The following is a 25,479-nucleotide window of genomic DNA, read 5'->3' as shown; positions in this document are numbered from 1 at the left end:
CCAAAATTATATCCCTCACAGTAGTGCTGGCAAAGCCATCTCATGAAATAGTGTCTTTCCAAGATGTACAAGGCTAAATAAAATAATTTAAATTCTGAGTTTAGAAGTAGAAAATTAGAGGCCATCCAGATCTTTATGTCCTGAGGACATACTTGGAATTTCATTAATAGATATTGTTACGACCTGGCTCGACAGGCTGCAAACAACAAAGTGTAAACAACCGGGGAGCAAGTTTGAAGCCCATTTACCTGGGCATTTATTCAAAAGCGAAGGTCAAATCATCAGTTGTCTGTATGTCATCACTGTAAGTGTATGGTGTGCTGTGGGTGCATGTGCTGAGTGTCGTCAGTAGGATTTCAGATGTAGCAGAATAAAATGTTATATGCATGAAGGTGCAAGATCAAGCCGCTGGCAGCAACAGCCCAGCCATGTGGGCTGCGCCCCAACAGCCGCAGAGTCAGTGCGAGGAGAGAGAGAGAGCCCCAGCTCGATAGCGGAAGCCATCTTTTATACTCGAGTCCCGGAAGACAAGTTGGACACTTAGCCGTCCTCGGTCGCCTCCTGCTGTCAGCTCCTTAAGGACAAAACAGACATTAGAACCGCCACACTAACAGCAGGATGGGGGCTGTGACAATATGTTTTATCAGACTTCATAGGAAATTTTGCCAATATGTCATCTGCTTCGTAGTGAAAGTTTATGCAGTGTTTCCTAATAGTATTGCCTACGAATGCACATACAAGATAAAAAGTATTTGTCCTAGCATGGAACCTTGCAGACTTCATTACTAACTGGAGGAATAATCATTAACGTTCTAAATGCTTTTTAAATCCTTACTGAAAATCCTCAAACAAACCATTTCAATGCAGATGGCCATTACTGGCTCGCAACAGCTTTTTTGTGAATATTGAGAAATAAATGATTCATGTAGCAATGAATATTGTTAACATTAGCCTCACACAGAGTAGCTGCCATGATATTTTGAATTTAGTTTTTGTTTGTTCTGTGTTGGCTGCATCTGTGGAGGTAAGTCATGCGTTTATGGAGCCGTCTGCAGGAAGCATGGTTTATTTCTGTATGCTTTGTAGTTTACAGGCCTTGATTTACATGTCGTCATGCAGTTTGATCTTAAATAAGGTAAAATATGATGGAATATAACTGAATATTTATCACATTATTGATTTTAGCCTCTTACTATTACATGAATGCAATTAACTACTGTGTTTACATTTGAAAATATGCTTTGCTCATGGAAAGTGTGGTACATCTACCTGTTCTTTATTGTCTGCTCACTGCCTACTGATTTTCAAAGGGTGCCAACTGCAAAGAAGTAACGACAAACATTTGAGCTTTTGTAAACTGCAATAGCAAGCTGTATAGTATCCGACTATGGGAGGTACGCTCCCTCCTTCCACGTGATGCTGAGAAATTTTTGAAGTATCCTCAAATTGTGTCCCTTAGAGGAAGATTGCAGTCATGGTTAACTAGCGCCATTTCCAGTGTGGTTCAGTCTCTCTACTACAGTTTATCCTCTACTCTGCTGTCTGCTTAAGCAATGACACAACAAGCAGAGAAGAGAAAACGGAGACCAATAAATGTGGACTAAGTGCCCTCCACTGATAGATTATGTGTCCCAAATTAAGTAATTTATTCATGGAGCAAACGATCACAATCTGGAGGCTTGCAGTGTACGCCCACAGTTTCTCTTAAAGTTCTGGTTGTGGAAAACTCCAGGTATTAGTTCATAAGGTTATGTAGTGGAAACGCATATGTACTTTCACCGTGATTGCCTGCATGTTCTGTGTGTTCTGACTAGGGCTGGACCCGAATATCTGAATATTCATTTGCTACAGCAGTATCCGGATATTAATTTTGGTATCCGAATATTCGGATACCAAAATTAAAAAATAGGATAAAATAGGAATTTTCAGAGCTCGTCTCTTCCCTTCGCCTTCAGCTCATACCGTTGTGTTCGGCTCATCTTGGCTCATCCATTCATGTTTCTTACCACCACCCGATTGGCCAGGTTGCTGCCGACGCTGACGTCACGCTTCACTTCGTTGCATAAACACAAGACAAGATGCTGAAGACCTCCGCTGTTTGGAAATTCTTCAGTTTAACTGAAGAGAAAATGGTTGTATTTATATAGCGCTTTTATCCAAAGCGCTTTACATGATACATCCCATTCACCCATTCACACACACATTCACACACTGATGGCGGGAGCTGCCATGCAAGGCGCTAACCACGACCCACCAGGAGCAATTAGGGGTTAGGTGTCTTGCTCAGGGACACCTCAACATGAGCACAACGGGCCAGGGGATCGAACCGCAACCCTCCGGTTGTGAGACGGCCACTCTACCCACTGAGCTATGCCAAATGAAGGCAGCGTGCAAAATTTGGATCCAGGAGAGCAGACAAATGGTCTGGACCCGTGTCGGACGCTACGGGTCGGAACGGATATTTGGATATTCGTCTTTAATAGGGCCCGCATATCCAGAGACCAGAAACCACTATTCGGGCCAGCCCTAGTTCTGACACGATTGCTCTGTCTTTCTGTTTCAGCTTTCCCTCTGGACCGGAGGAATTCACCTCCCAACAGTCTCACGCCATGTCTTAAGATCAGAAACATGTTTGACCCAGTCATGTGAGTCTCTTCTATGTGTTTTATGAGCTGTGAATGACTACGAAACTTAATGTTTTCCCATTCACTGAAGTTGTATTTGCATTTTCAGGGAGGTTGGGGAAAACTGGGATCTAGCTATTCATGAGGCAATCCTGGAGAAGTGCAGTGACAACGACGGCATCGTCCATATCGCAGTTGACAAGAACTCAGGAGAGGTAAGCTCAGTGCTGTGAGTGAGGACCACCGTTTGTCATCCTAAGTGTTAGCTGCAGCATTGTTACTGTCTTCTTTCTGTTGTCTCCACAGGGATGTGTCTATGTGAAATGTCTCTCTGCAGAACACTCAGGGAAAGCCTTCAAGGCACTTCATGGCTCCTGGTTTGATGGTAATTTACACACAACATACATTTAGAACACATCAGCATTAATGAAAGGATAAAACAAATGGGTGTATTTCTACACGTGAGAAGACAACATCAAATTTGGGAATTATTGGAGATGATTTTCTTGCTCAGCCTGTGTTCCCTGTCCATATTCCACGGATGGCAATTTTCCGCGGATCTGCGGATTTCCGCTGATTTAATTTCAGATTTGAACATTTATGTGAGTCGTCTAAATCCGTTGAGAAAATTTTAGGGGGGATTAGGTACTTTATTGTCGCCGATGTTAACGAAACTCAAGCGAATAGTTGTGAAATATGCAAAAATATGTGCGATTCACCTGCCGTCTGGCCGCGGAGGGATGTGTCCTCTAATCAGACACTGGGACTGCTGCGGGGTTACTGGACTGACAGCCTGTGCTTTGGGAGGGGGAGAAGCTCACAGCAGCACCTGCTGCTTGTTGAGGACAGTAACTGCAGAATGATCCAAGTTTTCCTGTCAATCTCCAAAATGGCAGAAAAAGTCACTAGATTTGTGGCTAGTCGCTTTTGACAAAAAAAAGTCGGTCGGACGCTTTGGAAAGTCGCTAGATTTAGCGAAAAAGTCACTAAGTTGGCAACATTGGCACCGCGCTCCGCATCAGCTCGTGCTTCTAGTGTGTGTGTGTGTGTGAATGCGCGAACTGATGACGTCAGGCCGGGCATCACATAAAAACTCACTCACAACTCCATTTATATTGGTTATAGTTTTCTCATTTTATGCGGAAATTGTGAAATCAAGCGGGACCCGCATATTTCTCTTTTTTGTTTTTTGTTTTTTTTGTGGAAATGTGAGATTCTTGTGGGAATTATGCGCTGTTTTGCGGGGATTATGCTGCCTTTTGAGAAATAATTGACCCCCGCATAATCAGCGGCATTTCGGTGATTAATGCGGGAATTCATGCGATCGCATAATCGTGTTTTTCTGGAGGGTCTAGTTACACTAGCAGCATCAACAGCTACTTCAAGTGCCAAGGCAAAAGATACACTGAAAGAGAAGGAAATGGCTGCAAGAAATGCCCACCAGCAGGAGTTGAAAAGGAAGGCTGTCCAGAGATTTACACAGCTTGCTGCAAAGAGAAGAAAATTGGCAAAATAGGAGTGTTGCAGTGAACTGACTTGTATATAGTGTACATAGTAGTATAGAACTCTTATAGATTTGTGAAATATTTTGAACTAAAGATAGTGAGAAATGATTGAAGAACAAGTAAGTTAACTTTTCATTAAATTTGCTGACTTATTTAAGTCTAGTATTATTATGTTTTTGATCATTTTTATCAATCTAAATTACTTCTATTTTACTATAAATCTCTCAGCTTCAGGTGGGCTCTGCCCTCACCAAGTCAATAATTTTCAGCTGAAATCAGAATTTCATGTTGCCATCCCTGATATTCACATAGAAAATATTGAATTTCCATACCTTGAAGCAATCAAGGCAAACTGCAATAAAAATGCAACATGTTAAGAAAGCTGTTTTATTTATTAAACCAACAATTTACGAAATCAGGAGGAGTCAGATACTTTCCTAGAGCATGTCAACAACCAGCGGCCATACTGAAAATTGTTACACGTTTTACCATGCATGGAGTTTATTCATGCAACTTTACGTTATCATTGTTTGATTTCATGGTGGTTTGCAGCTGATGCATTTCAATGAAACTATTCAACATTCTTTCAAAATCATTTTTATTGCAAGCACCTATTATTATTGTTTTATCACCCTAATTTGTATGTCCCCACTTAGAATTAATCTAGAGCAGTTAGCATTAAAACTGACTGGATTAGAAAAGCACAGTAATGCCCAGAGTATTTACAGGCCAGGCCTCTGCAGTACTGCTGGATTAGCTGTAAAACACTTCAACTGAATCATTTGAATCACATTTTGGTGATTTTTTTATTTTTTTTGTAAAAATCTTTAGAATCATGGATGTGTCAAATTCAATTCAATTTTATTTGTATACCGCCAATTATAATTCAAATTGTCTCAAGACACTTTGCAGAACTCATACACCTGAACCCTCAGAGCAGCCCGAAGTGGAAACTGTCCTTCAGCTATGTCACTTCATTGTTAGGGACATTCCAGCAATGCAACAAGACATTTAGCACAGTGAATCAGTCGCAATTCAGTAGAATTTGTTTGTTCATTTCCTACCTAATTAAGGTTCCAACATCAGAAAATTAAGAAATGTTTTATTCAATTTGACATCCAAAAAGATCCATCTATTTATTTTCTTTCACTTATTCTGAGTCGGATCAGCAGCAGGATGAGCAGGTCATTCCTGACATCCGTCTTCACAGCAGCATTTTTCCATGGACGTCTAGGTTGACTTTGAAGACATTCCAATGCACAATAACTGGCTTGACGCGAATGAGCAACACCTCCACTTCTAGTTTCCTTCCAATTGTCCGAGGTCCTCACCTTATGTCTGAGGCTGAGCCCAGCCACTCTACAGAGGAAAGTGACTTGGACTGCTTGTATCTGCAGTCTCATTCTTTGAGTCATTACCAATATCCCATGACTATAAATGAGGGTTGGACTGTAGATGCCCTGGTAAATGGAGAGCTTGGTTCCCTTTTCAGCATGACAGACAGTCTAGTCCAACGCTTACATCACTGCAGATGCAACAACAATCCACCTGTCCATCTTCTGCTCCATTTTCTCAAGGGTAGTGCCTACAGATACGGACCCGTACCCGTAGCCTGTGGCCTGCGGATACGGCACTTTATCTTACCATAAATATTAATGAGACGGACATGAATATTAATGAGTCGGCTGATGAACGCGCTTTGTGATTGGCTGGTAATCCGACGTATATAAATATTAATGAGCCGGTTTGGTAATCCGAGTGATGAAGGCGCTTCCGTGATTCGAGGTGAATCTGCGTGCCGAGGCTGTCATGTCAGTCATCTGCTGTTCTCTTTTCTATCATGCATAATGTCTTATAAATATCATTGTCTGACTTTTTCACGGGCAGCGATTTGGGGGTTGAAATCAGCACTACTATTAAAAATAGCAAAACTTTTTATTCACGTGACCCTGTTCTAATAAAGCACAAACAGCAAACAAAACAAATGGCGGAACTAACAGCCAGCAAACTACAAGTATTTTTTTACCTTCAAAAGTAGCGACAGACTATTACATATTAACAACCTAAACAAAACCCTGACGTATTTTCTACGTCTGGCAACACAGACACTGCACGTCAGTCACTTTCATGTTAGCGGACTCTGTTGAATGGCTAAGTTACATAACCACAAACAAATCTCACAATATCACAGTAAATTGAGTTTGTGGTTTTTTTTAATTCATGCCGAATTAAAGAGCTGCTCCTCACCATTCACGAGTGTTTGTTTCATATTCGACATCCTTAACTTTATCTTGTAAATTAGCGTCCGAAATTAAATGGGAACATTTGCAATGGAGTTCGTCAGCCGCTTCCACCACTGAACACGGTAAACTAATTAATAGGAGCTGGACTTCAAACAATTTAGACACGGCGTCTAAAAGCGTAAAAACTGCAATGTCTAAAGTGTGAGAGGAGACGGTGTATTTTTGGTTAAATTATACAATGTTCGCCGTCAAAGTCATTCATATAAACTGCCTGTAATGTGCAGCAAATAGTAGTTAACCGGCGCCAGCTCTTCAGTGACCTTAATGGTCCGTACCTCTAGTACAGATGCTACGGGTACGGGTCCGTACCTGTAGCATCAACCTTTCTCAAGTGTGAACAAGATCCCATCCATTGGTCAGGTCCATGAATATTTGGGCGTTGACAGAATTTCCAGTTGGATTTCAAATGAAACAATCCAGATGTGCTTTAAGTGCAGACTTTCAGCTTTAATTTGAGGATGTATCCTCCTCCTTTTTAGGGGACCAAAAATAACTGGACAAACTAACATAATCTTAAATCTAATTGTCACTCTAAATATTTGGTTGTAAATCCATTGCAGTCAGTGAACCCACAGACCTCACCAGAGGCTGGGTTTGCTCCCTGGTGATGCTCTGCCAGACCTCTACTGCTGCTGTCTTCACTTCCTGCTTGTTGTTGAAGCATTTTCCCCTCAGTTTTGTCTTCAGCGAGTAAAATGAATGCTCAGTTGGATTCAGGTCAGGTGATTGACTTTGACCATTGCAGAACATTCCACTTGTTGGCCTCAAAGGACTCTCTGGTTGCTTTCACAGTCTGCTTCAGGTTGTTGTCTCTCTGCACTGTAAAATACCATCTTATGAGTTCTGAAATCCACCAAAAGTCAGGAAGAGATGTGGAGATTGGAGCCATATTTTGGTTGGATACTGATTAGATTAAATTTCTTAAAACTCTTCACTGTGTTCATGGATGTAACTTCAGCTTCACTGGTTGATGGAAATATGCAGTCATTCCTGATTCCTCTTTTTAGATATTTATTATCGACAAAAGACTATTAGGGCAGGAATCTGAGAGCTTCAGAACTTTCCCAAGATATTTAATTTGGCACACCTCATTTTCCAAAATGTTAAACAGAAACAGGGCTCATGGTGCTGCCCAGAATCTAACTTATTTTACCCATGGCAACATTTTACTTTGTTTCTTGAAAAAAATTACAGCTATGCCCTCAAGTTAAGACTTAAAAACACTCATATTATTCAGGCACTTCCACTTTATATTCAGTTATCTGTTGAATGAACTGAACATGTTGGCTAATTAGTTTTTTTATTTTGTCAAAGAATACACCACTTTATTTGAGGATTATATTCAGTAACAAAGTCCTGCAGATACGTGGATTCAGCTGCTGTTTTTTCCACTCTATCATTTCCATCTGAGCAGATAATGGTTCCAGTTTGTAGGAGGGTTGAGAGAATGTTCTAACAGCAGTACAAGGTGACATTTTGTTTCAGTAACAAAAGTGTGATAGTAAGCGGTAGTACCCTGCACGTAGGGATCGAGCTTTTGGTTGAAGTGTTTGCAGCTTTGGATGAATATCTGTGTGGAGTTCCATCAGTTGGAATGAGTAGCTCCATGTATTGCAGAACGCTGTAGTGATTGGTCTTTGACAGGTCTTTCTTCTGTTGATAGGTAAGCTGGTGACGGTGAAATATCTGCGTTTAGACCGATACCACCAACGCTTCCCACAAGCCCAGGGCTGCAGCACGCCCCTGAAGGCCTCCAGCTTCCACCTGAACACCACAAGCACCATGAACACACGTCTGCAGTACTCTGGCTCAGCCAACTCTTCAGGCTTCTCATGAGACCATCGTTGGATTCAGAGTTAACATTCTCCGCTGTGCCCTCCCACAATTACAGCACCAGTCTGCTGTTGCTTCTTCACTGCTTTACAGCAGAGTAGACTCCAGTTTGTGTCACAGGGAAGCTTTTTTTATTTTTATTTTTCATTTTTCACCACAGGATATTTGTGAAAGAAACTGTTCAGCAGTGCAGTGTCTTTTATATAATCTTTGTATTAGAAGTGTCATAGATTTAAGAAAGAAGCAGAGTTCTTCTAGACTATTTAAGATGATGTGCAAAGACTCCAGTTTTCCCTCCTCTCCCACTGTATATCTGATGCCATGATGGAGTTCATTTAGGCACTGTATGGAAACAGCATGTATCAGTACATCTCTGTGTAAGCTTTCATTACAACAGTATGGGTGTGGAGTCCCAGAGGTGTTAACCTGTTCATAGGATTAATACCGTTTTAGTAAAGGGAGGAGACAGAGCAGCTGTACAAACATGTGAACTGCAGCACAAGCTGGGTTACCTTTTCTCTACTAAAGTCAACCTGAAGTGCACATTTTTCTTGCAGCTTGCTCACCACAGAAAAGTCCACCTGTAGCCACAGACAGACCCTTCCAGAAGGCCTCCAGTTAGCCAGAACACAGCATCAGTGAGGATGATGTCTTTGTTTGCTCCATGTCTGAGCCTTTCTCCTCCTCCTCATTCATTTTATGAAAGCTCCCAGATGTAGGATTGACAGTCCCCTGAAGCTTTCTTCTCCACTTATAGTCCAAGTTATTATTGTTACTCGTATTTATTATTTACCTCTTTAAAGTTGGGTTGTTTTTACTGTTGATTTATCCACTCATTGAATTCAAAAACTGTTGTAACAATGACCACGTTTATTCCCTCTGCAAAGCTGAGCTGCAGACCAGAGGAGCTCAGACTTCAGGGTGGTTCATGTCCAGCTGAACGTCTGTGCTTCTCTCTCTCTGGTGAGACAAATATTTGCTGTGGATGGACCCTGATGCTGTCACTGCTGGTCTCTGATCTTCTCAGCCTCATGTGTGATGCTGACATTAGTGTGTTCTACCTAGAACTGGGAAGCTGTTTAAATTCCAAATATTCCAGACACATTAGCGAGGCTGTAAAGAGCTTCAGGATTCCTGGTTGAGTGAGTCTGTTTCTACAACCCGTGTCTCTTCATAAAAGACAACAAGGACAGGCTAGACATATTTTAATTTAATGCAGTGAATTGAAATTTGGATTCAGTTTTTGCAGTGTGAAATTGTACAAATGGTGCACATTCCAGATGTTAAAAGCCTGCTGCAGCATCCTGCAGCCGATGACCCTCACTGTGCCTTAAATTTGTGCTTTTTTACTGGCACTGCATTATTGGAGAATGTACTGGATTTAAGAGAAGTTGAGACATTTTAAATGGTGACTGAGGCCTAGCTGTAGTTCTGTCAGTTTCTGCAGATTTGATATTTTGTAGCAATTTCCTTTGATGTTAAACCAAAAGCTTCTATTTATTATTTTTGTTAAACCACCAAGGCATGTACTATTTCAATGTTACGACACCTGCTATATATGTGTCAACTTTTTTTTTCCATCAGGGATCAACTTTACATCCACTTTGAAACAATTGTCAGGATGTGTAAAACAACAAAATAAAGTGAATAATCTAGTGGTTGGTGCATCAACGTAATCTATTTTTGTATGTCTAGCAGAATGGTGCACCTGTAGTGTCTCAGTTCACACTGACTAACGGGGCTTAAGGTAAATGAGTGACATAACGGCACTTCTCAAAGCTTGTGCTTCACATTTAAGTGCATCCTCAATTCATTTTACCTTTGTGTTTTTTTTATGTAAACACTGTACATTGATATAACTGTAATATCTTCCATTATATGCTTTATTTCCCTGACATTGTATGGGGGGTGGTATTGGGGGAGAGTAGGGATACAGAAGTTTTAATGTAATTTGCCAGGTGTACAAATAGCTCAAATTAAAGGTTTATCAGGAGTTTTTACATTGTGTTTTTGTGCTCCTCTGTCATTTGCACACATGGGGTGGAAACATTTCGTAAACAGCTTTGAGGTTTTTATTCCCGTCTCGTGGGCCATTATTCATCAAAGTCAGATGCTGTCTCTGAAATGAAATCCATAAATGATTTTACATACTAGTTTTTGTCATGGACTCCTACATGGCTGCCATGGTTACAGCTGTCCAAGGTTAGAGCCTGCTTTTCTCTCACCACTGAATATGCTCACACACAGTCACCCAAGACTGCCTTCAAGTGCAAAATCTGGAAAAAAAAATACTTCACCAACTGGCAAATAAATTTGGACTTGGTACCAAAAATGTAGAGGAAGGCTGCTTATGCAGGGCTAAAGGATGTGGTAGACCATCAACAGCAGCATATTCCAAGACCCAAAATGACTTCTCTTTGGGAGTGAACGGCATGGCTCAACCTGAAAACTGAACAAAAAAAACACTAAATATAAAATCTTGATCTGTTTCTATACATTCTGTGAAAATTTGAGGTTATTTCAACAAGAATTGCCAAAATTATTGGCCTGCGAAATGTCAATTTTTTTGGGACACTAAATCCTGATGCTCAGAATTAGTTTCCACATGCTTTCAGCTCCTGATATCAAACATTTTATGCAGTACATTTACACCATAAAATATGTCTAATCGCAGATATCGCCCTTAAGCTTGTTTAAACTGTATTTCCAATATGCCATCTACAGTGTCCTGTTGTGCAGCGTTGACAGACATGGAGCATAAAAGGTGTGCAACAGAGCTTAGAAGTGCAGTGTAGTACAAACTACTAATAACTAACATAAAGTAATTAATTCAGTTCAACAATAAAGTAATGGTGGACAACAGCTCCCTCATATTGCATTTTCCTACCAGCTTACTGTTGTTACTCTAATTGGACATCCTCTGTACTTTGCGTCCACTGCTCTCCACACATCTTAGTCCCACCAAAGACACTCATGGAGGTGAGGAAGCGATGCATGCTGAGGAGTCAAGACAATGACAATCCTGAGCACCTCAGTCAAGACAATCCTGGTAAAATCTAGCTTAAAATAAGTTTTCCCAGCTAATTTTAAGATCTCAATATTCTAAATATCGTATTTTAAGAAATCTTACCAAGCCATTTTTCACTTGTTCTACTGGCAGATTTTTTCACTTATTTCAAGGTAAAAGTTCCTTGAAATAAGTTTTTTTTTCTTGTTCTGAGAGGGGCATTTTTTCCAGTGGACCATAATGAGACATCCTCACCTCAGACCCATCAGTCTAACCCTTTGATGAGCAACATGAGTCAAACGTGACCCAAATCCAGTGGAAAATGGGATCTCCTGACCCACACTGCACATCAAAGGGTTACAGCAACGTCAGTTCAATCATATCAGTGGTACAGCTGTATCATCTGCCCTTTGTTTTGTTAGAACCTACCTCTGTATTTTATAATCTCTCAGATGAGCAAAACAGTGTTCATTGTAATGATCATAAAATAACTCACACACTATCCTACAGTATATTTTTCCTTATATTTCAGTTCACAATGTGACATAATGTAATGAGGATGTCTGGTGTCATGCAGTTGTCTTTCTTAGTTAACACACGTGCAATTAAGTAATAAAAGTCGTGGCACACAAAATAGTTGTATAGTACACAAAGATGTGTTGTAGGATTTCTCATGGCACACCAAGTTTACCTTCTGGGTCATGAGCAGGAGACCAGGAGGCTAAAATAACATGAGCCTTTTGTTTGTTTCCTGGACAAAGCACAGTGGGCTGACATAACACAGGACCTCAACAAATTTCAATCATCCCAGTTTATTTACATGCCACTGATGGAAACAAATTAAAGCATCAAAATCTGGCAAGAAACCCTTTAACTACAACTCGGATAATGATTAAATAAGAAAGGTTTGGAAAACAGCAAATCTTGTCCAGATGCTTGAATAAAAACCAGTATCCATCGGGTTTTCTTTGCACATGCACAGTATGCACGTGGTCAAACATGGACGTAGGCAGGAACATCATACGGCACCTTCAGGACACATGAACACAGAAAACATGAATTGGCCCCAACAAAAATCTGAGCAGCAGCTGAAGGTGCTCGTGGCCACAACATTCAAACCACCAGTGTGTAATGATAGAACGCTGTGTTGCTACTGGAACAGCTTGGATCCATCAGGGCATGGACACAGGACCTCTGGGCTCTCATACACAGAGTCTTACACAGAGACACTGCCAGTGAATCTTTGTCTCCTGTGGGTTGCAGGGTGGAGCTTCTGTCAATCAGCTTTGTTGCTGTGCATCCCATGGATGCTCGATCAGACTGGAATTTGGAAAGTCTGGAGGCCAGATCCAAGCTTTGGGTTCTTTGTTGTTTGCCATTGCCCTGAGCATCGGATAAAAAGTCTTGGTCTGAGTGTTCAGGTGGATGGTACATGCCATGGTAACCACATGAGCCAGGACCCAACATTTACACTGTAGCATCAGAACACATCAGCTTTATGCACTTCTGTAAGTGGTTTCAATGTTGTGGCTGAAGAAGAAAAAGCAGCTACCTGGAGTAAGTACAGCAACTATACACAGCTCTTTAAATTCCCCAGATCTTGTCTAAAGTCAATTTTTTGATGAACTTTGAGAAACCAACACTCACATGAACAGATTGCAATCACGGCACAGGCATACCACGGATTTCCAGTGAAGCTTTAAGGATACACAACAGTGTGTTAGAGCGAAGTACAACAGTTTTCAGTGTGACTGAAGCTTTTAGTGCTTCTTCATGGAGTCCAGGACACGCAGGATGTGCAGGAAGAGGTTGACGATGTCAAGGTAGAGGTTGATGGAAGCCAAGATGTGCTCCTCAGGTGAGAGCTGCTTCATCAGCAGGTTGGTATCATAAATAATGAAGCCACAGAAGACCAGAGCCCCAGCTCCAGCCAGGACCAACTCTGTACTGTCACTGTTGAAAAAGAACTGTAGGAAGAGCAGGTAGAGCATTAGGGTTGGGGACTGAAAACTAAGCCATCGTGCTATCAGTAAGAAACATTCATGTCGATTCTACTTATCTGTTCCTAAATAAATGTCAGCCGCACTCATTTTTTTTAGTTTCATTGCAGGACTTTGCTCTCTCTGCATCTGTGCAACTGAGTCTACGGTATTGTGAGGAAGCCAGAGAACCAGGTGAACCAACGCTACACAGGAAGAACATGCAAACCCCACACACCAGACCAGCATGTTAGCCATGTGATCTTGTAGCTGTGAGGCAACCGGTTTGCATGCTGGTTTATTGTAAGGAGTGTATCTAAGGGGGAAAAACAACTTCCATTTAACAGCTTCCTACACAGAATCTGTGTCCAACATAAAGATGAAAGTTTGGGCAAACCTGTCCTAGTGAGACAGACGACAATGCTGCTGTCTGGGACTGGATCAAGGGGACGTTGTTGGATGGAAAGCTGACTGATTGAGAAGGTAAAATATATGCACAAATGTATAGTGCCTCTTCTACAGTCAGTGTGTGATTTAAATGCCACCTATACTGTCTGTAGTCAGCTAAGCTTGACTATAAATGGAGACATCACAATGTAGCCTGAGAAAAACCATGAGACTGATGGAGTGGAGCGTGAAGAAGAGTATAATATACACACGTGGACAAAATTGTTGGTACCCCTCAGTTAAAGAAGGAAAAACCCACAATTCTCACTGAAATCACTTGAAACTCACAAAAGTAACAATAAATAAAAATTTATTGAAAATTAAATAATCAAAAACAGCCATTACTTTTGAATTGTTGATTAACATAATTATTTAAAAAAACAAACTAATGAAACAGGCCTGGACAAAAATGATGGTACCTCTATAAAAGATTAAAAACTATTTGACCAGAGTGACATGATTAACTCAGGTGTGTCATTTAATTGACATCACAGGTGTTTCCAAACTCATAATCAGTCAGTCTGCCTATTTAAAGGGAGACAAGTAGTCACCCTGCTGTTTGGTGAAAAGGTGTGTACCACACTGAACATGGACAACAGAAAGCGAAGGAGAGAATTGTCCCAGGACATCCGAAAAAAAATTATAGACAAACATCTTAAAGGTAAAGGCTATAAGACCATCTCTAAACAGCTTGAAGTTCCTGTGACAACAGTGGCTCATATTATTCAGAAGTTCAAGACCCACGGGACAGTAGCCAACCTCCCTGGACGTGGCCGCAAGAGGAAAATTGATGACAAATTGAAGAGACGGATCGTTGGAATTGTATCCAAAGAGCCCAGAGCAACCTCCAAAGAAATTAAAGGTGAACTCCAAGGCCAAGGTACATCAGTGTCAGATCGCACCATTCGTCGTTGTTTGAGCCAAAGTGGACTTCATGGGAGACGACCAAGGAGGACACCACTGCTGAAAAAAACTCATAAAAAAGCCAGACTGGAATTTGCAAAAATGCATGTTGACAAGCCACAAAGCTTCTGGGAGAATGTCCTTTGGACATATGAGACCAAACTGGAGCTTTTTGGTAAGGCACATCAACTCTATGTTCATAGACTCAAAAAGCAAGCATACGAAGAAAAGAACACTGTCCCTACGGTGAAACATGGAGGAGGCTCAGTAATGTTTTGGGGCTGCTTTGCTGCATCTGGCACTGGGTGTCTTGAAAGTGTGCAAGGTACGATGAAATCTGAAGACTATCAAGGCATTCTGGAGAGAAATGTGCTGCCTAGTGTCAGAAAGCTTGGTCTCAGTCGCAGGTCATGGGTCTTCCAACAGGACAACGATCCAAAACACACAGCCAAAAACACCCAAGAATGGCTGAGAGAAAAGCGTTGGACTATTCTAAAGTGGCCTTCTATGAGCCCAGATCTGAATCCCATTGAACATATGTGGAAGGAGCTGAAGCATGCCATTTGGAGAAGACACCCATCAAACCTGAGACAACTGGAGCTGTTTGCTCATGAGGAGTGGGCCAAAATACCTGTTGACAGCTGCAGAACGCTCATTGACAAATACAGAAATCGTTTAATTGCAGTGATTGCCTCAAAAGGTTGTGCAACAAAATATTAAGTTATGGGTACCATCATTTTTGTCCAGCCCTATTTCATTAGTTTGTTTTTTTTTAAATAATTATGTTAATCAACAATTCAAAAGTGATGACTGATTTTGATTATTTAATTTTCAATCAATTTTTATTTATTGTTACTTTTGTGAGTTTCAAGTGATTTCAGTGAGAATTGTGGGTTTTTCCTTCTTTAACTGAGGGGTACCAACAATTTTGTCCACGTGTGTAGCTGAAACTAGAATGTTTGGACCTGTTGTTTAATTGTTTAACAAACACCTCTGTGCAAAAGTTCAAAAATGTCTCCACTGGAGACGATGAGACAGCAGAAAAAGAGGAGGAAATGCAGATGTATGTGGACATGCTACAACAGTAAATCTGACAACTCTGCTGCTGGGTGGTGGAAACCATAAATGACTTGTCCTGGACTGTCAGATATAGCCTCATAGTTCTGTTTTCAGGCCTCCTCTACACTGAGTTCCTGGGGGTTTTGTTCTTACTACCTGACAGGGCAGATATTTCTGTTTTTCTAAAGAATACCAGTTTTTAAGTTGGGGATTTTTATGCCTGCTAGCCTGAACTAAGCTTTGACTTTTGTAGATGTATTTAGTGAGGTCACATGCTCAGACATCCCTACTGCTCACTAACATGGGCAGCAGCTGTACACATTGCAAGTTAGTGGTTTTTTAGACCTTAGCCATGCTGTCACTGTGACTGATGACAGTATTACAGTACACTGAATGAAAACAGTACAATAAAATCATATTTAATAACAGCAGCCAAGTTAAACAGTAGAAAATGAATTTACAGCTTCCATGAACTGTCTGACACTAAATATGTCATAACCTGAATAAAGACCTGACCAAATCATTCTCCTGTGAACTACATATGTCCTTTGTATAAAACAACATTTAAACAATTATTCAGAACTGGAATTGACAAGCAGAACTAAACTCAGAATCAAACTCAATAAAATCCTAATGTTTGCCACCCTGTCAGCATGAGGGGAGGTTAAAGCTGTTCTACACTGCAAGGCCATGAATATCAATCCTGTTCCACAGCCTCTACTCATGACCAACATTTAATCAATGTTCTAAAAGTCAAACATTTTCTCTCATTGCCTCGATGTCATATATTCATATAAACACACTTCTGTACCCACAGTTTACCTGAAAGTTCAAGCAGTAAAACACTACAGACACACAATGAACCCAGTCCTTTTGTCTCTTGTTGTTTCTTTCAGATGAAATAGATGTTTAAATTAGTTTCACTCACCCTCATAAAGCTTGCAATGATGAGGATCCAAAGGCAGGCGAAGAGCCTGTAAGGATGGAAGATATCAGATATTACATCTCTCCTTTAGAGGGAGTCCTAGTCTCACAGTGGCAACAGCAGCAACTCTGATAAAAACCACTGTCAACTATCAGCAGCCTCAAAACGCTTCATCTAGATTTATGGTCTGAGTCGTACATAATTCAAGCCGACTGACTCGCATTAGACTCCGACCCACGCTGGAGTTTTGGGGCCAAAGTCCACAAAGAGTCTACCTCATGAAGCTCATCCAGAGAATGCCAAGAGTTTACAAAGCGGTAATCAAAGAACAGGGTGGCTATTTTGAAGAATCTAACATATAAAACATGTTTTGACTTATTTCACACTTCTTTGTTTACTACATAATTCCATGTGTGTTCATTTATAATGCTGATGGCTTCAGTGAGAATCTACAATAGAAATTGTCATGAAAATAAAGAAAACCATGAAATGAGAAGGTGTGTCCAAACTTTTGACTTGTAGTGTATGTATGAATTATTTTCATGTTAAAACACAGAGGCGGGGCCGTGGTCTGAAGTGCTCCTTGCTCCTCCCCTCTACGCCAAAAGAGAGACAGAAAGCTGTCTTTGGAAACAGAACTTTGAAACGTCATTTTTAAAAAAAACTGTGAGCGTAAAAATTATTTGTCTCTGAAAGCACAGACTCTGAAAATTGTAATTTCATTTTCAATGATAAATCTTTTTTTCCAATGGCAGCCTCTGCTGTCTGTGTTTTAGCTCTGGGTCTGATACAGACACACCAGCACATTTTCTTATTGTCACGCTGGCATTGCTTAGAAGAGGAGGCTGGTAGTTACACACGTGGACAAAATTGTTGGTACCCCTCAGTTAAAGAAGGAAAAACCCACAATTCTCACTGAAATCACTTGAAACTCACAAAAGTAACAATAAATAAAAATTTATTGAAAATTAAATAATCAAAAACAGCCATTACTTTTGAATTGTTGATTAACATAATTATTTAAAAAAACAAACTAATGAAACAGGCCTGGACAAAAATGATGGTACCTCTATAAAAGATTGAAAACTATTTGACCAGAGTGACATGATTAACTCAGGTGTGTCATTTAATTGACATCACAGGTGTTTCCAAACTCATAATCAGTCAGTCTGCCTATTTAAAGGGAGACAAGTAGTCACCCTGCTGTTTGGTGAAAAGGTGTGTACCACACTGAACATGGACAACAGAAAGCGAAGGAGAGAATTGTCCCAGGACATCCGAATAAAAATTATAGACAAACATCTTAAAGGTAAAGGCTATAAGACCATCTCTAAACAGCTTGAAGTTCCTGTGACAACAGTGGCTCATATTATTCAGAAGTTCAAGACCCACGGGACAGTAGCCAACCTCCCTGGACGTGGCCGCAAGAGGAAAATTGATGACAAATTGAAGAGACGGATCGTTGGAATTGTATCCAAAGAGCCCAGAGCAACCTCCAAAGAAATTAAAGGTGAACTCCAAGGCCAAGGTACATCAGTGTCAGATCGCACCATTCGTCGTTGTTTGAGCCAAAGTGGACTTCATGGGAGACGACCAAGGAGGACACCACTGCTGAAAAAAACTCATAAAAAAGCCAGACTGGAATTTGCAAAAATGCATGTTGACAAGCCACAAAGCTTCTGGGAGAATGTCCTTTGGACAGATGAGACCAAACTGGAGCTTTTTGGTAAGGCACATCAACTCTATGTTCATAGACTCAAAAACCAAGCATACGAAGAAAAGAACACTGTCCCTACGGTGAAACATGGAGGAGGCTCAGTAATGTTTTGGGGCTGCTTTGCTGCATCTGGCACAGGGTGTCTTGAAAGTGTGCAAGGTACGATGAAATCTGAAGACTATCAAGGCATTCTGGAGAGAAATGTGCTGCCTAGTGTCAGAAAGCTTGGTCTCAGTCGCAGGTCATGGGTCTTCCAACAGGACAACGATCCAAAACACACAGCCAAAAACACCCAAGAATGGCTGAGAGAAAAGCGTTGGACTATTCTAAAGTGGCCTTCTATGAGCCCAGATCTGAATCCCATTGAACATATGTGGAAGGAGCTGAAACATGCCATTTGGAGAAGACACCCATCAAACCTGAGACAACTGGAGCTGTTTGCTCATGAGGAGTGGGCCAAAATACCTGTTGACAGCTGCAGAACGCTCATTGACAAATACAGAAATCGTTTAATTGCAGTGATTGCCTCAAAAGGTTGTGCAACAAAATATTAAGTTATGGGTACCATCATTTTTGTCCAGCCCTATTTCATTAGTTTGTTTTTTTAAATAATTATGTTAATCAACAATTCAAAAGTGATGGCTGATTTTGATTATTTAATTTTCAATAAATTTTTATTTATTGTTACTTTTGTGAGTTTCAAGTGATTTCAGTGAGAATTGTGGGTTTTTCCTTCTTTAACTGAGGGGTACCAACAATTTTGTCCACGTGTGTATGAAATGTAAACGCACAGTGAATCACAAAGCTAAACTTAAAAGAGTAGTCAGCTGTATGCCACTTTTCAAGACTATCATTAGTACACTGCAGTTCCAAGGTAGAAATACACAGCCATGGCATTGTTTATTTTCTTTACATAGTGTGTGCTAGCATATAAAAACACATCAAAAAGGTGAAAAACCTGATTTTGATTGGACAGAGTGTTTAAGAACTCGTCCTGAGAGCCCATGACCCAGCACTCACCCTGCACCCATTTTGCTGAAGTCTCTCTTGGACTGGAACGTGTAGATTGTTAGTCCAGTAAACACAGCACAGGTCAGGAACAATGCTTGAAGTACTGTAGAGTATTCATAGAAGGTCACTGTGGAGAGAAGAAACGTCAGGACAGTCTGTTAAAAGCCTCAGAACATGGAAACTGACAGACTTCTTTAAAAATAGCTCACCCGCTGTTCCCACAGAAACTGCCTCCAGTAAAGTCTGCAAACAAAATAGAGCAATGAGCGACACTGACATGCTAAACATCTAAGAAATACTAATAAAAAAACCACACACTGTGAAAGCTACAGTCACCAAGCAGCTAATCCAGCATCACTACCGGGAAGCAGTATATCATTACATTGTTGGACAGCGTTTAGTGTACTGTAGCTACAGATCAGATCATTTAGGTTCTGTACGGCATACTGAGACAATCTGAGTTGTAACTGGAGCTACATAAATAAAACTGAATTGAACTACAGCTTAAAGCTCGTGTCAGGAGTTCGAATCGCAGAGTCTCCCAAAATACTGGTGGTCCCACCCTCCCTCTGATTTCGCCCCTTTATTTGTGCACATGCGCAGTACCTGAGAGGAGTGCCCGGAGTGCTGCAGCATCTCGCCTGTTTTGCTGTTTTCCACTCTTGTACATTTAGTACATTTAGTAAATAATAAAGGAATTACGTTAGAATGCTGTATTGAGTCTAACTTGTCCTAATACCAAAATAACATGAATCTGCTAGGACGAACGAGTAAAGTTTCAATATGTGATTACACTCGTGTATCCCTCTCGATGACGTTGTTTATCAAACTTAGTGCATTTACGCGTGTATATGTGTTACATTGTTTATTCATTTCTATCTAGAGTTCAGAATTGCATGACTCCTCTGACGAAGAGTATGTCCCAGACGCCCCAACATCTTCCTCCAGAGGTCGGGCATCTAAACGAAGTCGTCAGCCGGGCTATGGAGGCCGTGGTCGGGGAGCGACGCGAGCACCCCGAGCCAAAAAACGTCCTGCAGTCGCTTGGCCTGACAAGCCGTGGGATTGGTAACTTTTCTGGAAGTTGCTGATCCCTGATGCTCTCTCCTCCACAAGCAAAACAAATGTGCTCGCGGTTGCGTAGTGCGTAGCTCGCCCACCTCTGCATGGGCTTGCTTGCTGTGCGCGTAACCGTTGATTGACAGCATGACAAAGCTGAAGCTCGAACTTGATTGGTCGGCAGCAATCGGCGCTTTTTGGAATAACATGGGGGTCTATGAGAGGAAGGCGGAGCTCATGAATAAATTTTCATATCGCGTCATACTAACATTATATTATAGTATCGAACTAGACTAACACATTTAAGCTTTGTTAAACAATGATACATAAATTGAAAACAAACGGAAACTCCGGACACGAGCTTTAATGGATGTTAAATTCACCAGACAGCTGATTGAAATTTTAAGTTATGTAACAGCCAGTGAAATAAAACAACTCACTACTTAATAGGAACTGTTAAATGGAAACAAAAAAGACGTACAAAAACAAGCAGCAGGTAGAGGTTGACTGGATGTTGGTGCCTGTAAACTGCCAGGGCCAGCAGAAGAACCAGAGAGAGCAGAGCAGAAACCAAAACCACAGCAGGACTGCAAAAAAACAAACAAAATCAACCAGTCACATTATGTGGCTATTATGCACAAAAGATGTGTACAAATGCAATGAGTGATGTGGTGAGATGGAAAAGTGGCCAATGGCATGCCACTCCATGTTCAGTAGTAAATGCCATACCATAATGGTACTTCTCTCAGAGAGTATGTCGTTGGTAATCCCCATAAACATAAATTGCTATATAAAGGCAGGTACGGGTTGATAATGGCAGGCCTTAATACGCTATGTGACTGTGACATCTATTTTCATGGGCTGCTCAGTGGATTGGTGGTTAGCACTTTATGGTCATGCTCATTATGGTCGCAGGGGGCTGGAGTCTATCCCAGCTGATTTAGGGTGAAGACGGGACACCTGGACAGGTAACAGTCTATCACAGGGCTACACATATAGAGACAAACAATCACACTCACATTCACACATTTAGAATCATCAGTTAACCTCAGCATGTTTTGGACTGTGGGAGGAAGCTGGAGAACCTGAAGAAAACCCACCATGTACAGAGAAACATGCAAACTCCATGCAGAAAGAACCCAGGAAGGCCGGGACGCCAACTGGGGAGCTTCTAGCTGCAAGGCGACAGTACTAACCACCATCCACTGTGCAGCCCCAGTCCAAAGACATGCTCACGTTAATTGATCATTCTAAATAGTCTGTAGGTGTGAATGCGAGTGTGATTGTTTGTCTCTATATGTAGTCCTGTGATAGACTGTTACCTGTCCAGGTGTCCCCTGTTCTCACCCTAAGTCAGCTGGGATAGACTCCAGCCCCCCATGACACTCATGAGGATTAAATGGTGTTTAGATAATGCATAGATCTATTTTCATAACATTTGATGCTAATAACACCAAATCAACAATGAGATGTCATATTCCACTGAACCAGAACTGCTACAGCATCAGCCATATTTAAATCTCTGTTCTATCGCTACCAGTTTCACTTGGACATTCTGTATGACAGTGTTTTCCTCTGTGCCTTATCAGGACTATTCTTCTTGAAGCTTACATGGATACAGAGGGGAATTACATGCATCCCTACAAAAATTAGCCCATTCTTACCTGCCATGGACAAAATCTTTGATGCTTTGAGAAAACATGAAGAGAGCCGAGGTGGCTGTGGTTAAGATGATCTGCAAGCTCAGGAGGGTGTACACCTTCCTGAGGAAGTCTGATCAACAAAGAGAGCAGCACAGACAGAGAATCAAAGCAGTGGAACCCACATTTGGTGTAAAGACTCATTTTAAAGCAGAGGCTGAGACAATGAATGCACATTTAAAAGAACATATTGTCAGCTGATTCTATTAACTAAACAGCCAATGCATGCTGAATCACAGACAGCAGTTACCTGTGAACCAGTATTATTAATAGTGATGCTGATTGTGGACTTGCTAGTCATGCTATAACCTATGCATCCACATTAACACTATGCTTTTAAGTGATAATGTTACAGCTAACACTATACTGGCTTCTTGGGGGAAATGAGGTAATAAAGATTAACGATAGCCATACTGATAACAGCACAGTGTCAGTATTAAGTACAGCTAAAACGACAGCTAGCACAGTTAGCCTCCATCTAACTGCGACACAGCGGCACTCACCCATCCGGATCTGGACACTGGCCGTAGCAACATTAGTCCCGTAGTTAAAGTCGTCTTCAATAGAAGACTTGGGGTATTTTTCACTGCTCATCCTGTTACGGTAACGTTTTCTCTCTAGACAGCGAAAGCTAGTTTGTTACTGTGGATTCATTAAAAGGCGGAAGAACTGGACATCACGAAGACGCTCAGGTTTGACGTGTACGTCGGCGACAGTGTTGTAGTAAGGAGAGAAACTATTGGCTGTCGCTGGAAGTGGATACAGGACGTCATCGCATAATTTGCATAGAATTCGATTTGCATATGATTTAAATGGTCACGGCAGTGACCATTTAAATGCAAAAAAAATGCAAAAAAAAGTTTGCAGGATAAAAACAATATTGGTCACGAGGAAAAAAAAAAAATTTCTAAGACATGTGGTCCCAGTGCAGGAAAGGCAACAGTCTGTATTAGCCGTCCTCCTTGGGGGAATAAAAGATCCATCCATCCATCCATCCTCTATACACCGCTTTATCCTCATTAGGGTCGCGGGGGGAGCTGGAGCCTATCCCAGCTGACTCGGGCGAAGGCAGGGGACACCCAGGACAGGTCACCAGTCTGTCACAGGGCTACATACACAGACGAACACTCACACTCACATTCACACCTACGGGCAATTTAGAGTACTCAATTAACCTCAGCATATTTTTGGACTGTGGGAGGAAGCCGGAGTACCCGGAGAAAACCCACGCATGCTCAGGGAGAACATGCAAACTCCATGCAGAAAGATCCCAGGCCCACCCCGGGATTTGAACCAGGGATCTTCTTGCTGCAAGGCAAAAGTGCTAACCACTACGCAACTGAGCAGCCCTTGGAATAAAAGATGAATTTGTTTAAAAAAAAAAAAAAAAAAGGAAATAAATGTGTTAATATAAAGATGAATAAATAATTAAATATTTTTAAAAATGAGGAAATAAATGTGTTAATATAAAGAAGAATAAATAATTAAATATGTTAAAAATAAGGAAATAAATGTGTTAATATAAAGAGAAATAAATAAATAAATCTATTAAAAATAATGAAATAAATGTGCAAATATAAAGAGGAATAAATAAAAACACTAAAAAATAAATCCTCCTGTGATTCCATAAAATAAAATAAAAATTGTATTGTATTGTACTGTAGGGCTGCACAGTGTCGTAGTGGTTAGCATTTTCGCCTTGCAGCAAGAAGATCCCCGGTTCAAATCCCGGCCTGAGCCTGGGATTTTTCTGCATGGAGTTTGCATGTTCTCCCTGTGCATGCGTGGGTTTTCTCCAGGTACTCCGGCTTCCTCCCACAGTCCAAAAATATGCTGAGGTCAATTGGTAACTCTAAATTGCCCGTAGGTGTGAATGTGAGTGTGATTGTGTGTCTGTATATGTAGCCCTGTGACAGACTGGCGACCTGTCCAGGGTGTCCCCTGCCTTCACCCGAGTTAGCTGGGAAAGGCTCCAGCACCCCCCACGACCCTAGTGAGGATAAAGCGGTGTATAGAGAATGGATGGATGGATGTACTGTATTGTATAAAATAAACGTTGTAGGAGAGAGGAATAACGTTGTTATTCAAAAAGTCTAACATTGTAGACAAAAAGTGAGTAAAAAACACCCAAAATATGTTTTTGAACTAGAGGCTGTGTGAGTCAAATGCAGTGATTTATTTCAGTGTGACAGTGGAGAAACATTTTCATTTACATCCATAGACTATGTTTACATGCCGCTCTGGAAGCCAGGACAGGAGCTGGTGAAATCATAGACTATGGGTGAAATATATTACAAAAATCTACAGATTACAGATGACATACATCTTTCTAAGAAAAAGAAAAAGGGAATTTTGTTGGTGGATTGCATTTTTGGATAAAACTTTCATAATATTAAGATGAGATCATTTTATAATTAGCTAAATAATTCTAATGATTATAAGGGTAATATTGTATGTTTGTTTCTCAGGAGATAAGTCAACTTTTAGGTAATGCAAAGTTAAGCCAAGCCTTTTATCAAAGCAAACTAAAGTGACTGGGAAACTATTGAGACAAAGCACAAAAAAAATGTGTGTGTGGGTCTTAAACATCACACAAGGAAACAGTTTAATCTGTAAAGCACTTTGTATTGCAATTTCTTGTATAAAAAGTGCTATATAAATAAAGTTTTTAGTTTTAGTTTAGTTTAGTTTAGAAACAAATACTATCAGGCTGTCTTTAGAGAGTGTAAAAATAAAAAGGTCATATTAGCAGGATGACTCAGAGACACATGACTCACACTTCAAGATCAACACAGTAATGTGATGTGCCAATATCTGTAACACTTTTTTTTAAAAGTTGTGCAGATGTGGCCAAAAAGAAGGAAGAGCTGGATGTCCATTACATGACTGTGTTGTCTAAAAACCCTAACCCAATACAAAATCATCCTGCCTTTTCTGCTCACTTTCTGTGAAGAAATTTGCATTCAAATTCACACCTCATTCTCAATAGCTTCTGTTCCTAATAACACAACTGCCTGAATAAGGAGTAGACTTCCTGTCCAGCATGTTCATGTTCTTAAGGTATTGTTGTTTCCATCACTGTAGGCAAAGACAGGGTGAGGAAGATAGATAGATAGATAGATAGATAGATAGATAGATAGATAGATAGATAGATAGATAGATAGATAGATAGATAGATAGATAGATAGATAGATAGATAGATAGATAGACACTTTATTAATCCTGAGGGAAACTTAAGTGTTCAGCAGCTGACATACAACAACATAAACAACAAAGACAGGAGAGGCAGGTTAGTAACATTAAAGGTTAGTATCTGACAAAAACTCACTGTACAATAAAATTAAAAGCACTTCTAGTGTTAAAATCATAGAACATAAATGTAATTAAAATTCAATAAATAGTTACAC

At 40.7% G+C, this 25,479-nt stretch overlaps 2 protein-coding genes across 2 annotated transcripts in view; one reads left to right on the top strand and one right to left on the bottom strand.

The window, feature by feature from the left end:
- lemd3 (LEM domain containing 3) overlaps positions 1–10,265 on the top strand; it is a 33,968-nt gene extending 23,703 nt beyond the window's left edge. The window contains exons 10-13 of the mRNA XM_022215812.2: positions 2,564–2,645; positions 2,734–2,839; positions 2,931–3,009; positions 8,096–10,265. Coding sequence (XP_022071504.1) covers positions 2,564–2,645; positions 2,734–2,839; positions 2,931–3,009; positions 8,096–8,268 — 440 coding nt within the window. The 3' untranslated portion in view covers positions 8,269–10,265. The remainder of the gene's footprint in view (positions 1–2,563; positions 2,646–2,733; positions 2,840–2,930; positions 3,010–8,095) is intronic.
- Positions 10,266–12,068: 1,803 nt separating this feature from the next.
- tmbim4 (transmembrane BAX inhibitor motif containing 4) lies at positions 12,069–22,801 on the bottom strand. Its single transcript, XM_051954562.1, has 7 exons — positions 22,576–22,801; positions 22,037–22,145; positions 20,854–20,959; positions 19,523–19,556; positions 19,323–19,440; positions 16,589–16,634; positions 12,069–13,239 (listed from the first exon to the last, which is right to left on the bottom strand). The coding sequence occupies exons 1-7, from the start codon at positions 22,664–22,666 to the stop codon at positions 13,033–13,035; spliced, it is 711 nt and encodes a 236-aa protein (XP_051810522.1). The 5' UTR covers positions 22,667–22,801; the 3' UTR covers positions 12,069–13,032.
- Positions 22,802–25,479: the final 2,678 nt, after the last annotated feature.

The sequence above is a fragment of the Acanthochromis polyacanthus genome, chromosome 1 (assembly GCF_021347895.1).
Source record: "Acanthochromis polyacanthus isolate Apoly-LR-REF ecotype Palm Island chromosome 1, KAUST_Apoly_ChrSc, whole genome shotgun sequence".
Lineage (NCBI taxonomy): Eukaryota > Metazoa > Chordata > Actinopteri > Pomacentridae > Acanthochromis > Acanthochromis polyacanthus.
The sequence above is the reverse complement of the archived record's forward strand: the minus strand, read 5'-3'. Positions and strand labels throughout refer to the sequence as shown.